At 42.9% G+C, this 19430-nt stretch overlaps 1 protein-coding gene across 4 annotated transcripts in view; it reads right to left on the reverse strand.

Moving 5' to 3' along the window:
- scn5lab (sodium channel, voltage gated, type V-like, alpha b) overlaps positions 1-19430 on the reverse strand; it is a 113381-nt gene that overhangs the window by 39229 nt on the left and 54722 nt on the right. For all 4 annotated transcript variants that reach the window (XM_048265790.1, XM_048265789.1, XM_048265791.1 and 1 more), the window contains 2 exons: positions 17641-17814; positions 16277-16633 (listed from right to left, as the gene is read on the reverse strand). In XM_048265790.1, the coding sequence (XP_048121747.1) occupies positions 16277-16633; positions 17641-17814 (531 nt within the window). The remainder of the gene's footprint in view (positions 1-16276; positions 16634-17640; positions 17815-19430) is intronic.

The following is a 19430-nucleotide window of genomic DNA, read 5'->3' on the forward strand; positions in this document are numbered from 1 at the left end:
GTGTATTTTCCTCACAGATATCTTTGAAAAGATCTAGACAGCACATAACATCTCTAGCAGGCGGCTGATATATAACTGAGTCAATCAAGCAATACTTCGACCATGAAACAGGTACAGCAAAACAAACAAACAAACACACACACACACACACTCACACACACACACACACACACACACACACACACACACACACACACACACACACACACACACACACACACACACACACACACACACTACACTACACTACACTACACACACACACACACACACACACAACACTACACTACACTACACTATACACACACACACACACACACAGGCCCACAAAGCTCCCTGAATACTCCAGTTACACTTCCTCTGTGTATCACAGTTTCCAGAGCCGTGTTGAGTTCACTTAATTATGCTGTAAATGGTAAATAATTTGTGGGCTCTCTTGCTGGCTGGTTAATAATTCTGCACACTGCTCTTGACCAAATTGACTCCCAGATGTCACTGGTGGAGTGGCAGGCAGCCCTCACTATGCCCCAGAGACCTTCTCACTGGACATTGGACACTGAGCACTTGATTAGTTACATTAAGAGTTATCATTCTTCTCAAATACACTTTCAATGTGCTAGCACAGTGGTTTTCAAAGTGGGGGCCGCGAGGGGGTGCCAGGGGGGCCTCAGCAAGTTGGAAAGAAAAATAAAAGCAACAAATAAATACATTTGAAAATGTTTAAATATACCCATTACTATGAGGGTTGTTATACAATGCCATTATAATAATTTGTCACATATCTGAACATTATTTTCCATGATAATGACTGGGAATAATAGTAGAGTGATAGCTCTCATATAGCAGAAAGCCCCAAATGTAATTTTACACACTGTATGCTCCATCACAAGGTGCTTGTGGCTAAAATAATTAGTAGGATTAGTTTAATGTATTTTTCAATTTGCCGTAGTATTGTCGATGGGTTTAATAACACAGCAAGGGGTCCTTGGCCAGAACCTAGTGGTATTTGGGGGGCCTTGTCAAGGAAAAGTTTGGGAACCCCTGTGCTAGCACAACTGAGTTTTCTGTTATCCCTCAATTATGGGGAATGCTAAATGAAAAATGTTAAATTCAGAATCAAATAAAAGACAATTAAATTCATAATGAAACTGTATATTTTTCAAAAATGAACTGTCAAAAACAGTTCAGTAAATCTTCCAGGGGACATTTGGTATGGCAAGCTATTCTGAAATGATTGACAGCTAGCAATCCCACAGGCTGCAAATGTACATCTAGGGCGGACAGTGCTCGGTCAGGGTTGCATGTGGACAGAACGGACAAACCTCTCAAGACTGTAGGCTGAGTCACAGACAGACAAAGGCAGCTGCATGACAACAGGTGTGGCGCAGAGAGTCTTTGAAAAGGGTCAGATTAGCTGGCTAACGTGTGGTCAGTCATGCATTCCTGTCATGGAATGTTTACTGTACCACGTGCATTTCCCACACTATGGTGACAGATAGTTTCACCAGACGAGGCTTGGAAAGTAAGGTAGTCATCTGTCCTCGGGCTACCATAGAGGTCACCTAATATGGACTTTTTATTGTTAGTTTTAGTTACAAAAAAGTACTCTCATTTACAATCGTTCGATTCAATTTAATTTCATTCAGCCTCACAGTTCACAGAACACCACCCCTTGTTTTGAGCATATGGTACACCATGTAGGCTACTGTAGGCCTAGAGATTAACTGTTTATAAAATCATAAAGTTGAGATATATGAAATATAGATCATCAGAAATGCCATCAGGTTTATCAGATATTGAGGATTTATACTATTTAACTTCTGCCATCAAGTCATACTGGAGGAGTGGAATCCAGAGGTGACAAATGAATTACTGTGGTGAGGGATTAAAAACAAGCACTCTACACTGACATCAGCACTGATGAACTAGCCCATGAATAGATGCTAATTAGCAGTGCTAGCTGCTTCGTGTCCATGGTAATGACAGCTCGCGCCCGAGGGCAGCTCAATAAAACAGAGTTGAGCATGTGCGCTGCCAGCCGTTGCAAGACCTACCCTGCTCGCAGCCACCTCCAAGCACAACAAAGACATTGCACATGGATTTCCTGATTGCATAACAGTCAGATTAAAATAATGATGAAAGAAAACTATGTTACTGGGTCAATAATTGTGGCCAAAATTCCCAGAAACCCTGCTGACAAGTTGCCACACACCGTTTTTGTGTGTACATTGGCAACAGTTACCGGAGGGCAACTATTTTCAGTGTGTGTTTTCTGTCGAATGTGGCAGTGGTCACTTCGATTGGCTTTTAACTGATTGGGAGTTGAGGATGCAGAGGTGAGGCTTGTGGAGGGTCAGGCTCCACAAATAAACATTCACAGTCATCACTGTCAGGTCCGTTTGGCTAAACCGGTGCCGTGGGCACTAGCAACCCATAATCCCTTTCAGCGCATTTGGGCTGACCTGGAACTATTGGCCAGTGCACCGACAGAGAAAGCACAGGATCAATGTGTTTATTTCACTTGTGCAAAACAGGGCTTGACAGCACCCTAACACACAGGCTCACTCACTGATTTCCAATACAGCACTCCTAAAGTGATCCTATAAATACAACTCTCTGAATGAAAAGCGTAATAAATGTTCCTTCTTTTCTTGATATCTCAAAGTATTCATAGTCATATTTATATTTCACGAGAAAATATAGATATATAAATATTATTTTTCAGAGAAGTTTAAGACTAGAGTACAACTCAGTGTTCTGAAACTATTTTCCACAAAATACTTTCTAATAACTCTGAATATCACTGAATATCACACGTTTGCCTTTTATATGTTGTTTTTACAAGTATACAACCAAATGCAAAACATGTCTAGTTGGTCCACACCCATCGACTGTTAACATGAATGTCCAGAAAGCAGCAGAGTGACCAACATCATGCTGGAAGGTGGCAAATTCAGACAGACAGCTGTCAGTCACGAGATAGCAACAAATCCATACATCTGTTTCTGAGTAAAACAAACAAACGAAACCTTTTTGCAGAACTATTTGCTACACATCTACAGTTGATGTTGATGCAGAAAATCTACAAAACCATATCTGACAGACAGGGTATGCAGGGGCCTGAAGGGACAGTTATCATATTGAGAGATACTGAAGCTGAGAAGGCCTGCCATATGTCATCTGCACTGATCCATGCACAGTAAACAGTGAGCAGTATCCGTCATAAAGAGCTGAGAGTAAACACAGCGAGAATAAAGGGGGATTTATGGGGACTGTATTCAGTAAATCCTGCAAATCTATAAGAACTGTTCCACAGTATGTCAATAGTGCAGCTCGGTCTGTATTTAGAACCATGATTGTGTTCCCATGCCAGTGCCAAGTGAAGGCTAGGAATGCTATTAAGGTCTAAAGAACCACTAGGGTAGTGTTGTATGCTATTAAGGTCTTTAGAACCACTAGGGTTGTGTTGTGGTGCTGTATCTCTATAAGTGGGAAAACCAGCATAACCAGCACAAGCCTCTCTGTGCGACCATCACCACCAACACCATCACCATCAACAGCAGCTCTAATAATAAAAGCTATTCACTGTTGGCTAGTCAAGGCTCATATGAGGCATAAATCACATCCTGACTACAGCGGTGGGGCGCTTTTCAATATGTGAAATGGCCCTCTTGCCCCACCCAAACACCCACCCCACAATCAACAGCCTTGGGACCCCCACAGGCAATATCAACATATTAAAAACCGCAGCCCACCACCCATATTCTCGGGTTTAGGGTCCTGGGGGCTGGAAGCAACATGGCTGCCTTCATCCATTTCTAGTGTGAAATACTGGCAAATGTCAGGGGCTCCATTCCACCTGAGCCCACCCCATTTAGCTAATTGCGCCAATTAGCTGCTCGATTGGTTCAGCCTCTTTTTTGATTCTGCGAGGTACCGCAGTCGGAGCGATATCCCTGGAAAACCAATCGTGAGAAAGCCCTGCCCAATGGGTGAGGCACCATAGAGAAAAGGGGAAAACACACACACAGATATATATATATATATATATATATATATATATATATATATATATATATATATATATATATATATATATATATATATATATATATATATATAGAGAGAGAGAGAGAGAGAGAGAGACCATACAGAACAATATACATGGGAGCTTGAGGATATCACCTCAGAAAACCACACCAATGTTGTGGAAAAGGTCTAAATGACGACCTCGGGCATCTTTACTGATAGACCTTCAAAGTGACACTGATGAAAAGCCTGTCTTTTCATATCAATTATATGAAGTGGAGGCTCCCCCACATCTCTGTGTGGCTGAACGAGAGTGACACAAACAAGGGAAGGGAGGGGAGGCAGGAGCGCGTGGAGAAGCGCGCCAGCATCACAATAGCAAGATGGAGGTCAGGCAGGGACTCGCAGGAAACAGATAAATTAGGTACGTTCCGAGCGCCTGGGGGGCCCTGGGTGAATCAGAGGAGGCGATGGGGTGGGCCACTATTCAGCCGGCAATTCATCCCCCCAGACACAGTCTCTCCCAGTGGTGCTGCTGCTCTCTCTCTCTCCTTTTCTCTCTCTTTCTTCCGCTCCCTCTATACACTATGTCATCACTTTGTTTGCCTTGACCTCTCTCTGTTTCTTTCTCTCCCCCCTTTCTGTCTTTCCTGGTGCCAGCTTTCCCTTGGGTGAGCAGCTCTTTGTAATTACATGTGATTTAACCTGTGGGAGTTGCACCCTGGTGGGCTGCAGTGCCATGCGCCTGATCCTCTGAGCAGCTGGTGTGTCGGTTTCCTCCGTGTACATGTGCGTGCGCACACACACACACACACACACACACGCAAACATGGTCTGCACACCCATATGCATAGACACTTGCACAGACACGCATGTGTGTATTCACACAGACTTATACACAACCTACACACCTAGACTAACTACCCCAAACACACACATAGACCCACATTCTCTCTCTCTCTCTCTCTCTCTCTCTCTCTCTCTCTCTCTCTCACACACACACACACACACACACACAGACACACACACACACACACACACACACACAAACACACATCTCTCACACTCCCCCACACACACTCAGACAAGCTCCGCAGATGAGAAGCCACACTGTTCTCCAGAATGGGCACAGAGGGAGAACCTCTGAGTAATCATAATCAAACTTGATTGCATTGCGCCGCAGAGGTTGTTGCTGTGTGAGATGTCTTCCTCAAACGCCCACTGTAGACTTTTTTTTAAAGGAATGCTTTTCTGTACTGCACTCAAAACTCATATTCCATAAAAATAGTGATTAATCTGGACCTCCTCAGATATGAACCAAATTGATTTAATCCAATTTTATTCAAAAAACAAAGTAAATAATTGCTCTTTAGTCTTTGTCTGATTTACTGAGGCCAGAATATCCCATAATTAATATAATCACATGATAGAAAGAATGCACTGGGAATTGTTTAATAAGCTTTTATGTGGTGATGTAATTCAACTGAAAAAAAAAATCACACACTTAAAACAGCGGTAATGAGGATATGACAACTTTGGCTGCTATCACCCGCGTTTGTGATTGCTGTGTCTGAGTGTTTGTGGTTGTTGTTGTTTTTTCATGTAGCTGGACTTCGGGCGCTGGATGGAAATGCAAACAGGCCTGATGGGGCTCAGTGTCACTCATGAGTGCTCATTGCATTAGGTGGCCCTGTGGCCCCACACCATCACAGGAGCGGCGGTGAGTCAGCTTGGGGCTCCCGGGCATCCGTATGCACCACAGGGGGAACGCACAAAGCCAGGCAGCCTGACGGTGGACGGGGGTTTGGGCATGTGGGAAGGGTTTTTGGGGAGAGAGGAGATGGGAGTGGGGAGGTTTAGAGAAGATGGCACGTGGAAGCTGGCAGAGTGGTGGTACCCTCCTCCCCCTCTTCCACTCAGCCCCCATCTCCTCGAGTTAAGGTGTGTGTGTGTGTGTGTGTGTGTGTGTGTGTGTGTGTGTGTGTGTGTTTGTGTGTGTGTGTGTATTTGTGTGTGTCTGTGTGTGTCTGTGTGTGTGCGCGCTTGTGTGCGTTTTGTGTCTGTGTGTCTCTGTGTGTGTGTGTGTGTGTGTGTGTGTGTGTGTGTGTGTGTGTGTGTGTGTGCACTGGTTTGTGTGTGTGTGTGTGTGTGTGTGTGTGTGTGTGTGTGTTTGTGCCTGCCACACTTTGTGAGTGTGCATGCTTATGTGCTTTGAGTGTTTGAACAAAATGGAGCACATTATGCAAGTAAATAGAGAATATCTGAAATTCGGTAATGGGTGTCTATCATCCTGGTGGCACCTCTTGTTTGGGGCTGTTGGTGGTGGGGGCGTGGGGTCTGAATGAGCCACAGCTGTTTCATGTCACAGTTGAATAGATGTGAACAGTTCTGATTCAGGTTGCAAGCCTGTGTTTGGATGAGCATTACTGGAAATTGTAGATGAAGCAATTACTGTCACCTCTACAAATGATGTAGATATGATCAATATTCTGTATCTGTGCTTTAAAAACACTTCTTCTGGGCCATAGCAGAGTGAACTTGTCATATTCACTTATTTCCAGCTCCTTAAAGAGCTTGTTTGATGTGGCTAACCTGATGTACAATGCAGTGTTCTATATGGCTAGTCAGCATGCATTCTTAATTCATACTGAGTTAACGCGTTTTAATAATTTTCTAGCCTGGCTAACGTCAGACCTCATCTCATTGAGATGGGGTCTGGGAACTAGACATTCATTTTCTCGTATTTGAAACGTGGTTTACGAATGACCAGAGCTGTTTATTGGGCGCTACAAATGTCTATTGCGTCAAATGCGTCTGTACGTAACTCATAACGGCATCATCTTGCTGCCCTCCCTCCGTTCTGTGATTGGTTCCTTATTTGAGGTGAAAACGAAGTCCATAGAATCCAGCCTGCCTAGCAATATGAATAAAATTGTGTGCACAAAATCACTTATCTATGTTGTCTGTGGTTTGGTTTAGGTTTCACAAAGGGTTGTACAGTTCAAAAAAATGCATTGGCTCTGAATCGTGGACTGTACCTTTAAAACACCTCCTTAGATAGGATTAAATGAATACACTCCCCGTTGATCATGATTAATGGGATAATCTATTTAAATGGATATGTCCTGCCTCAAATTAACAAAGTAGATTTTTTTCCACACTACACTGATTCAGCAATACTATACTGTAGCTTTATCTAGACCAATGTTTCCCAAACTTTTTTAGACCAAGGACCACTTAACCAATAAAAAATGAAAACCTCATGGACCACCTAGCTAAAAAAAACAACAGTAGACCTACTTCAACACTACTATATAAATAGGCCTACTCACTGAACAACCTTGCTTATTGTCTTTGCACCTTGCTTATTATGTCAGAGGATTCATATGATTTAAACTGGCGTAGCTTACATAGGCAGTGTTGCAGAACTGTTTGGATTTACATACAAACTGGTTCAATATTGCAAACAACTCATAATTATATTTTACCACATCTGCTCGCGGACCATGGGATAGCTTGCGGACCACACTTTGAGAAACACTGATCTAGACTTAAGCGCTGTATAGAATACCCTCAATACTATCCTCTATACTGTGAGCAGTGCTGGGTCTTGGGGACATAGGCGACATAGGCCTGCCTGCCTGTAGGTGCACAATTTTTTTTTTCACTGGGGATTATGATATTTATATGATACTGTAAGAAGTCTAACTTCCATCAGTTTCCCGAGTGAAGAGTGTGATCCTGGACTGTCAATGTTGCTGTAGGCAAAAAGCTGAATGTTTTCATACTTGCATGGATCTCTTTCATGTGACACTGTCCCCGTCATGCCAGAATTTGAGCCCTGATATAAAAAGTCTAACTGTTGTTGACTCAAAAGTGCTGGATCAATACAGGTATCTTTTTTGTTCTGTCCAGCCGAACACTCAATTAAATGTGGTGTTTGGTGTGAAAAGTGTTAATGAAGCCCCGGCTTCACCACAGAGGGGGATACATGTACACTGAGTGTAATAAAACTGAGCAGTGAACCATAAGCTCTTCCAGTCCACTTGAGGCCTTTATAATGCAATAATGCACTTCAGAAAACATTAAGTGCCAACCACAGCTAATGACGCTAATTTGGCCTGAATAAAGACTGTCTGATTGATCGAAGTACAGTATGTGCAGCTTAATCCCCCCGAGCCATCACCAAAGACTATACAATAATCTGACATATAATATATAATTATATTATATAATATATAATAATATAATAATCTGACAATTATAATATAATATATAATATTATAATAATATAATATATAATAATATAATAATCTGACTAAAGGACCCTGAACAAACTGATCAACATCTTGGACAATGAGTGTCACCCACTCCACAGCACTATTGTTAAGCAGAAGATCCTGATCAGCTGGAGACTTCGCTCACTGCCTTGCACAACTGACAGACTGAGAAAGTCATTTGTCCCCAGGGCCATTGAACTGTTCAATGCCTCACATAAGGGAAGAGGAGAGATAGACTTCTCTGCATAGTCTGTCTGCCTCTTCACCCCCTCCATGTTTGGTACTGTCTGTCCACCTAGCCACTTGTACCACTGTCTTTATGCCTCACTGTTTGTGTGCTATATTAGCACATTAGCACATATGCATAACCCCCCCCCCCCTCCATGCCACAGCCGAACTGTGGCCACACTTATACATTTTCTTATATAGTTAAATATATAGATATATAGACTTTACTTTACTTTATTTCTGCATTGTTGCACTGTTGGACTTACTCATTTGCACTATCACCATGACCACTATCACCATTGCACTACCACCATGACACTCATTCACACAGAGCACCTTAGAGCACCTTACCATACTTTACTATGCACAGAGAATCACAGGCTCAGTCCCTGCCTCAGTCATTGCAAGCGCCTCTGATTTATTAATCACCACTATGTGGATACTGTTTTTAGAATTGATTTAGATTAAGTGTTAGTTAGTATAATTTGTATTTTTGTCATTTGTATTTTAGTATATTTTTATATATTGTATTAAGTGTTAGTATAATTTGTATTTTAGTATATTTAGCATATTCTTTATCTTCTACTGTCCTTACTGCTTAGTTGTGTTTTTATATTATATACTTGAATTACTCTTTCTGCTGTTAAAGAATGTGTTTGTGTTGTATGTATGCTGCTGAGACCTTGAATTTCCCCTGGGGATCAATAAAGTATCTATCTATCTATCTATCTATCTAATATGTGTTTATATAGAAAGCTTTACAAACAATTCAAATGTCTTTATTCTTTGGGTGTAGGTATGGAATGACTAAAAATACTATAAAATGAATCTGCCTAAAGATTAAGATAAAAGTGAGATAAGGAGACAAATTCCTAGTGTGATTTAACATACTTAACATACTTCTAGAGTACCATTTATTTAGTATACCTTTGATTCTGATTCTTATTTTCATTCAGTTTCAGATGGTTGCACTCTTAAAATGAATGTGTTAGAAACAACACAAGCTGTGTTGTCCCTATCTGTACATAGATATGTGTTAAAAAACAACAAAAGTTCTTTTCAACACATTTGTTGCAAGAGTGTACACATTATAACAAAAACAATGTGTTAGAAACAACACAAGTTGTGTTATTTTCAACACATTGTTTGTGTTGAGTGTGTGAGTCCCAACTTGTGTCCTGATTTCATGGGGCTCCGGAGTCTGTATGTGAAATTCTCTGTCTCTGTGATGAAACTAAGGCCCAGCGATCCCACACCAGTGACGTCACAGGACCGTCTGCTCTGACATGGGAGTTGGGGGTCAGATTGCTTGGGAGCATTTTTGCTTGGGCCCAATACACAACAAACACCCAGCAAACAGACATATGGTCAGAGTCCACAGATGCATAGTTGGGGTCAGAAAACACATGCACGCGCACACACACACACACACACACACACACACACACACACACACACACACACACACACACACACACACACACACACACACACACACGCATGCACACACACACACACACACACACACACACAACCAAACACTTAAAGACAAGTTGAGAGGTCTAAAAATAAGGGTCTGAATCTGCTGTCCCTTCAGTCCTGGGGCTGACTCTCTTCATCCCTACTCATTAATGAGCGTTCTCTGGCTGCTGATGGGCATCCAGGCTACATCTGTGTGGATAAGCCCATGACCTCCTCTTTCCCACAATGCACAGTGAAAGACACCACAAGCAAAGGCAGCCAAAGCTGGGCCCTGGTCACACACAGTCACACTGAATGCTCAAAGAAATCCACTGGGATATTCCTCTTGGCCCTCACACACAAAGCGGCGCTCCTGCGTCGGCTGAGCGCTCGTGAAAGCCAAGCAGGCATCTGAACAGGTACGGCGGCGCTGTGGTCGTCAATCACGTATGCATGTGCAGAAGCTGAAGACCTCATCTCTAGTTCTCCTGACTAAAAATAGACAATTATCTGTCCTGCTCACCACAGGCAACTGACCAATGTTGTCACAGGCTACCTGTGTAAGAGGGAACAGGTGGTGAATTTGTTTGTTGCCAGTGGAACTCTTCAACTGTGACATGAGGAACAACTCTCTTGATAGTGGAACTCTTATACTGCACAACAAACCTTTATGTTTAATTCACTAATATAGTCTGACAGTGCTCATGCTGCAAAACCAAAGTCTTTTTTATATAGAGAGGAAGGCTGTCATTATCATCTTCACTGAAAGTCGCTTTGGATAAAAGCGTAAGTAAATTAATAAATGTAAATGTAAATTTAAGATAGACTTCCATCGAAGTTGAAAACAAAAGGTATGGAGAATAAATGGCTTTCTATAACTTGATTGTTCAAGCGTATCACTGACATTTCTGAAAATCACTGGAAAATACCTCTGAGTATATCTTATCTCCTAATGAAAAGAAATGTATTGACTGGATAATGTTAACCGAAAAGAGCTCTATGTGTACGTGTTTGTCGTGTGATCTGAGAGTTCTGGCTGTGCTTGATAATCCTTGTTGGAGTGACGGCTAAGTCTGTGGCCCCTGACCCCACACACACTTACATTTCCCCTGTACATTCATGGTAGGGTCACAGTTTACACATACTTGGCTAGAGCAAAGGTTAAAAGGATTTGTCCACCTTAGTCGGGACATTAATAGACCACCTATGATAGAATTAGCATACAAATTTACATAGTTCTAATGCAGACCTGTAAATGTATCATAACCTTTAAAATGTCAGCGTCACAACCAAAAGTTGAAGACTTGACATTTAATTAAAATGCTGTAGTGTTATAGAGAGTAAATCTCACCCAAAGTGGTTAAAGGGTTGTAGTGTTGATTACATGGGGTATCAGTGGTTACTATGGCCTTTACTGTGGTGCTCGAGAGTCCAAGAGAGAGAGCAAGTATCCCTTGGGTTGAAAGGGGTGCACAACTTTCCAGGATCCCACTTGACACCGGTAAGGTGCTAACTGCTGACAGCCATGGCGGGGCATTAGCGCCCAGCTGCATTCTAAAGAGTCACATCGTTCACCTCCAACAACCAATGGCAGGGAAGGGAAACTGGATTACAGAAGAGAAACTGAGCACCCACAAGCACACAGACACACAGATACACAGACACAGACACAGACACAGACACAGACACACACACACACACACACACACACACACCACTGACAAGGAAGGGGTCAAAGCCTAGGAAACCTTAGATCCTGATGCACACACACAAGTCTAACCTGGCAAGACTCTATTACTGTACCTAAGACCCAACCGGACATTGTTTTGGGATCACACAGAATGTGAGTGGGAACATGCAGACACTATACGCTGCATGCCTACTGCATCTCCACAATCACCCGCTGGTGTTCATTTCTCCCACATTCCCTTGCTAGTTTTTCAGCAATTTCAACGACATCATACCAGTGATGGACAGACAGTATGGATTATTTACATGTCACAACCTTGAAATCATTGTGAGCTCTGTGAAACCATTAGGTTGTATCAGCGATTGCGGGGTAACGTCACTTCTGTTGATGTTCAAACAAAACACAGAGCTAGCTCGCTACTCCCTCCCCCTCCCTCCAGTGCAATTGAAACTCTCCTAAACGCGCATCTAGTCGGTTATTGGTTGGAACACTTTATTTTGCCTTTGAGTGGTTGCCAACACAATTAGCAATTTTTTGGGCTTGAAATCGCTGATACAACCTTTAATGAGTTTGAAGGTTCCACCGTATTACTATTTTCCCAGAAATCTTTGAAATGGTAGGAAACTATGGCATACAGAGGGAATAGTGTTGAAATGGGGTAAAGATAGAGGACCTTTAGATGGCCATCTCCTTTAGGTAAGTATCACTTCAAATAACATTTGCATCTGTCTATATTGACTCTGTCCACCCCTTCAGAGAGTGCTGGGCTGTGACACACTTGTGGGTCCACCAGTTCAAGCCTGAAAGATTTAGAGGGTCCGAGGTGCTCTATCTGATAACACTTTCCCTTCTCCAGTTACCACCACCTGCTTTGAATAATTCTGATTATTCACACAGGTGCATGGGACTACATCATGTTGCTCCAATCTGCAGTGATGACTGAGGCCACACACATACACACACACACACACACACACACACACACACACACCACATACACACAGACACACACACACGCATGCACACGCGCACACACACACACACACACACACACACACACACACACACACACACACACACACACACACACACACACACACACACACATACACACACACCACTCATACCACACATACACAAACATACACCAGTCTCCGAGGGCAAACATCCACTCACTCAAACTCATAGAGACAGGAGTGACTGAGGATGAATGCACACCAAGACAACGAACACAGACACACAAACACAAAAGCTTCCAGCAAAGACTCATGTCTCAGCAAACTAACGTGCGCGCACACGTCACACACACACACACACACACAATAATTAAATAATTACACAGCTGAGATATGTTTTTAGTCCAGTCAAAGCACAATTCAGGCTCACTGGAATGGATGAAACATTCAATCCAAACCAAGTCATTTCAGTGGTCATTGCGGTTACTTCCCCCACACATAAATATAAATGACAGTGAACCTTTTGAGCTCAACAAATCCTTTTCAGTTGGACTTGAATAAGTTTGGTTTAATTTCATTCAGCTCAGGACTGATAGAATCATTAATTTTGTCTGAGACTGTGTTACAATAAACAATATAGCAAGTTACAAAAAAATATGGTTTCAGTACTGTGCTAAATAATGTCACAGGGCTGCTTGTTACGTATAGATCTATATTTGGATGACTTTGAAATAATCCGGGTGCAAAGACTCAATACAAAAAGTATGGTAAAGCACTTAGGAATATGAACTACATTTTCGGCATAATTCACATCAATACCACTGACTATGCATTTATTCCATAAATCAGAGAAGAATGGTATGTAAGTATGCCATTTCAAACATGCCCAACAAAAAGGTCTCAAGGAGGCTGTGAAGACTACAGTCCCTCTGCTTAACAGTGTGCACACGGTTACAAGCCTGGCCCTGTCAAAGATGCACAGAACACTAATAAAGGCACTTAAATAACTGTTCTAAAAGAGACACGGGCAGAAAAGGCCACACGCACAGCCATATTACACAACTTTATCAAAATTATATGCCACCTCCCTCTGACAGCAGGGTCACATATGGAGAGAGAGAAAGAGAGAGAGAAAAAAAGACATGTACAGAAATAAAAATATACAAGTTTCATAAGCAACTGACCCAGCCTACTGGAGGCGCCCCCACAGAGGAAGATAATATTAGGGGCACCATTCGTTGGGGAAATTGCAACTCTTGCGACACAGAGTGGATGTGGCCCACTAAGGAGACAGGCTGAAGGCTCAGCAAGGGCTGATTGCCACCACATTTTCTCCCCTGAATGCCTCTCTCTGTTCACTGGAGGCCAATTGAGCGTTCAAAAGACGTCAGCGAGTTCGGCGTGCTTTGCAGCCAAGGAATGATGCTGTGAAGACTAGTGGACATGCTACAGGGCTACGGTCTCTTTTGGTAAAAATATTTGCACTGCATAATGCATGGAAGGACACTGTGTTACGTGTTTCATGCATATTGTGTAAATGCATTAATCTCTTAATGTCAGAGAAATTCATGCTGAACATGAACAAAACTAAAATATGTGGATTAAATTTAAATATTTGCGGATATTTTACATGCATTGGCTTTTAAAACTATGGAACTGATTATTCAAACTGCAACAACATCAATAGCTTGATGTTGTGCTTGTTTTGTACTCCACCATTCCGAGAGCTGGTTAGTGATTGACTCAGTTTTCAGCTGGTTTACCAATGAGCTCATGGTAGGAAAGGAATAGTCAAGAGTTCAATATTTTAACAACGCCACACATCTGAGTTGCTTATGCAATGTGGCTACGTATATCATTGTCTCTTTCCACCATCCCATCCACAGAGGCCCACAATGCCCAGATCAGTGGCAGCACCTGTTCATGTGTCAGTTAGGATGGAAAACCCCTCACCCCACTCAGCCTTGAGGCCACTGCTTTACACCCCGTGTTTGTTTGTGTGTGTGTGTGTGTGTGTGTGTGTGTGTGTGTGTGTGTGTGTGTGTGTGTGTGTGTGTGTGTGTGTGAGAGAGAGAGGGGGGAGGGAGAGTGTTTTTGAATGTCTGTCATTCTGTGTAATGTTATTTGTCAGTGTGATTCTAGCCGTGCTGCTCTGACTATGAAGTCAGATCAGTGCTGCATGGTGACATAATCCGATTGGCTATTTCTACCTCCATTCAGGTAGAGTAGCCTACATACTATCCAAAGTCTATGTGCACAAATAATCTTTAATATGCTTCAATATTAAAATACTATGTTGTCAGCACTGATGACTTTGGGCAGCTAAACGTAAATACGAATGAACTGAGTCATGGTTTTTGATACCTCACTAAATCTGTAATGCTATGTAATGCCATTCTATTGAATACAGTGAATGCTAGCTGTGTTGATATCTAAGTGGGCTAATAACTACAGAGTATCTCAAGCCCCACTCGTAACAGTGATCAAGCCATAAATCTATCAAATAAACCTCTTTTTAAAAACCCATGGTCACAAAGTATGACCGTCTGACATTTCAGTCCTCATTGACATTTCCCAATGCTATCGTATTGGGACGCCACACCTGAATTTTGGACGGGGTAATGAGGGGGGTCCTTCAAAAAGCTCTCAGTAACACACCAAACGCCGCCCCCAAAGGCAGCTGTAGATATGGAGCCATCTGACCTATCAGGGTGTCCCTCTGGAGTGAGCCCCCAACCCCCAAGGACTTTTGTTGTCATGCCATTACAGAAAAAGTCATAAAGATTCGCCCCAGGCTGTGCCAAAAACCCCAGCCACGGCAGACATGAGAACAAGGGATCGGAGGGGGGAGTGAACGAGAGCGAATGAGAGCGACAGAGAGAGAGAGAGAAGCATCCTCTTGCAGCTGTAGAGAGAGGCCAGCCAGTGATGTTGACAGTGACATGGGAGGACTGTGTTTGTGCAATCCAAAACTGGGCCGAGCTGACAACCGGCACCCAGCAACCTTTTCACCGAAATAATGGTGGAGCAGCCCTCTGTCTCTGAGTGAGCACACTGCTGATGTCTCTCAGAAGCTGTCGTTTACACTTTTATAATATATTCTAAGATATAGCGTATGATAGCCTGACAATTGATGTATTAAATATACAAAGCAAATAAAATGTTACCAGTGCTGAAATTAAATACTATTCAATGTAATAATTGAAATGACATTATCTGAAAAGGACCGCTTTATCTCCTCACAAATCACATAACCAAGAATGCCCTCTGAAAAAAAATGAGTAACAGTTACATAGTTGGCACTACTCTACAATGAATTATGCAAATGTGATTAAGTTAGAGATAAGATTGTTTACAGAGTAACACAGGATGGTTTGGAAATAACCCCATCAAGAAAGAGTAGGGTTTTAAATGTCCACTCCATGGGGCTTCACAACCATTTCACAAGAAGCACAGCCAGAGCTTCAGCTTTTAGCTCCAATGTCAATTCAGTCACAATGATCCACATTGAATAATCCATACACAGGCGAATTAGACCATGACCTTAGCCGCTCCATATAACCAGATCTATCCTTTTCCATGTAAAAGCCCCGACAGAATAGGCAAAAGTGTGATGTGACAACATGACTTACCACCAGATTCCCGATGACCATGACCAACATGAAGACCAGGAGGCACATGGGCTGGCCCGCCACTTCCATACAATCCCACATGGTCTCGATCCACTCCCCGCACAGCACGCGGAACACGATGAGGAATGAGTGGAAGAAGTCCTTCATGTGCCAGCGTGGCAGCGTACAATCCTTGGAGATCTTGCACACGCACACCTCGTAGTTCTTGCCGAAGAGCTGCATGCCGACCACGGCAAAGATGAAGACGATGATGGCCAGGACGAGGGTGAGGTTCCCCAGCGCGCCCACGGAATTGCCAATGATCTTGATCAAGGTGTTCAGGGTCGGCCATGATTTTGCCAGCTTGAAAACCCTCAACTAAGAGGAAGGAGACAGAAAGGATACAGATGAGAACAGTAATCAACATCAAACACAGCAGTAAAGATTTATATTTATAGAGAGTGATTATTGCTTGTCAGTTTATTTTATTACGGACTGTTTTGATGTGTGCTCTTCAGACAAGGACATTGGCTTTATTCCTGAAAGGCCAGTCTGGTAAATACAGTGTCAGTTTCACTCCTTTGAGGACTGGCTTTCGTTTGGATGCCATCTCAGTGTACTGTGGAAACGACAGTAATCTCCTGACATTAACAGATTACTCAGCAACCCAACCTTGGCATTGTCTCACACAGTGAAGGCTTAACTAAAGCACAGGACTCCACAGGTGGACAGAATATACCTCTGGACAAAGTGGGCATGTACAGTAGCTCACACATATTTTAAGTCGTTCAGGTGAGTCAATGTCAGGAAAAGTAAACTTTTGACACTTTAACCTGTGTCATCATCCTGCTCATCACTGACATCACCCACATTTGAATATTTTTTACAGACGAGTCAAATGTGGCACTAAGACCAACCTTAAGATATAAAATGAGAAGTTAACATTATGTTAAGCTTAACTTTGGTATAAAAACCCATTCATATGGCAACTAGCAACAAGAGACCATGGAATGTTAATTTAATGCAGTGATTACAGGGAAATGACCACTAGTGACGTAAAACGTTGCACAACAAGTGACAGGCGATGTTCTATTCACTGTGAATGAGAGCAGGGCTTAAGGAACATCCATGTCTCCAGTGTGCGAAAGGGCAAGGCAGCAAGTGAGGTTCTAGAAGTCTACATGGGACTGCAAAAGAGCTGCTGAGGACAAGGCCCACTCCACTCTTCTGCTGACTTCACAGAGCTGCCTACGGGGAGCAATATACTCCATGCCCGCAGCACTGATCGTCATCAGCGCAGGAGTCAGCCGGACAGCAGGTATAGTGACAGGAGGAGGACACGGAGAGGCAAGTGTGAATGTCCACGGGCAGGCAGGAGAGGTTACCAGTCTGAAGGATCGTAGAACGGACAGGCCCTCCACATCTGACAGACCCAGCTCCATCAGGCTCAGGCAGACGATGATGCTGTCGAAAATGTTCCAGCCTTGCTGGAAGTAGAAGTACGGGTCCAGAGCGATGATCTTCAGGACCATCTCAGCAGTGAAGATCCCAGTGAAAACCTTTAAGAGACATATAGAACAGTGAGGAAAACAAAACAAAAGAGTTGTTCTGGCTAGTCCTGTGTTGTACTCTAGGAAAGGCCAGCTTCACAGACTGTAACAATAGTGCATGATAGTCTGCTTTCAAAAGTTGTAGTCCCAACAAGCAAGAATTGCGTATCTTTCAAGTGTTTGTTAAGTTTGGAGAAAATATATCACTGAACTGAGGGAGCAGATGGGAACTCTACATTATGTTTCTGTAAATAGTTGTGCAAGCAAAGCTCTAATATTGTGTTCCAGTTAAAATGAAATATGCTCAGTCTATGCTTTTTAAAAACGCTGTTTTAGGCACATCCTTGGCACTTTCATGTTGGCATGACGGATTGGTCCACTGTCACAGGAAACAAGAGGTGTGTCTGTGGGCAATGTGTGTAGGTGGGAGGATGGTGGGGGTGGTGTTTGGTGTGAGTGTGTGTGTGTGTGTGTGTGTGTGTGTGTGTGTGTGTGTGTGTGTGTGTGTGTGTGTGTGTGTGTGTGTGTGTGGGGTGTTGGTGGTGAAAGACTGCACACACAGAGAAAGGTCTGGAACAGCTGTGACTGGTCTGTGGTTTGTTGTGATTTTGTTGTCTTTCTTCTCTGCTTCCCTGTCTGCACTCTGCTTGTTGTTCCTGAGAGATGATTGGTTGGATGTGACATGGGATACGTGACACTCTCGTGGAGCAGGGGTGGTGGTAATGGGGGTGGGGGAGGGTGTGAGAGGCTGGGTCTCAGCATCAGAGACAGGCTCTGGGAAGCCCTGACCCTAGCATTAGATGGCTGAAACTTCACAGACTGCCAGACTTACCCAGCCATGTCTGGCTTGCCCATTTGCTTTAACTTGAGTGGACTTGGCGTAGGTCACATCCGGTAATGAACCATTCAAACTGTCTCCTATAATGCCCTTGAAAGTCAGACTTTTCAGCCCTACTTCACACATTTTGCTATGTGTTCAAATACGCACTGACAAGAAATTAATGAAGACATAACACCTTGTTTAACTGATCGATTACAATGTCTATACTCTTTATCAGCCACTTGAAGCATAACTACCCCTTTTTAAAAAATAAACCTAGAAATATGAGGAGGATCTTTACAGTCTCACTGGAAGATATATGCCCTCAGATTCAACTTGACTTCAGATTGGATTCTATCTTTTATTTGCCTCAAGTAACTTACTGTCAAAACACACCTTTCCAAAAGGTCCGGCCACATTACATTAACCCAAAGAATATTCTCAGAAGAATACTTCATCAATTATAACAAGCTCTTTCAAATGCCACTGGAATATTAGAGTCTACATGAGTTTATTGCCCAGTATCACATGTTCTCATTATTTTGGAAAGAGAAAGCCCTGCGGCTACTAGAGAGTCTTGCATCTATCAGAAATGCATGGTGACACTGACCACACCTCGCCATTGCTGGCACAGACAATGCATCCCAAAATATACCGAGAGTTTGCCCAGGGTCTGGACACATTAGTATTGATGCACCATTTGTTATCATATCGGTTTCTGGCGGCCCACATTTTTTAATGACAGCTTTACATGGATCTCAAAGGTGGGGTGGGCAGGATATTTCCACACTCCACTGGGTGATGC

Source organism: Alosa alosa, chromosome 16 (assembly GCF_017589495.1).
Source record: "Alosa alosa isolate M-15738 ecotype Scorff River chromosome 16, AALO_Geno_1.1, whole genome shotgun sequence".
Classification (NCBI taxonomy): Eukaryota; Metazoa; Chordata; class Actinopteri; order Clupeiformes; family Clupeidae; genus Alosa; species Alosa alosa.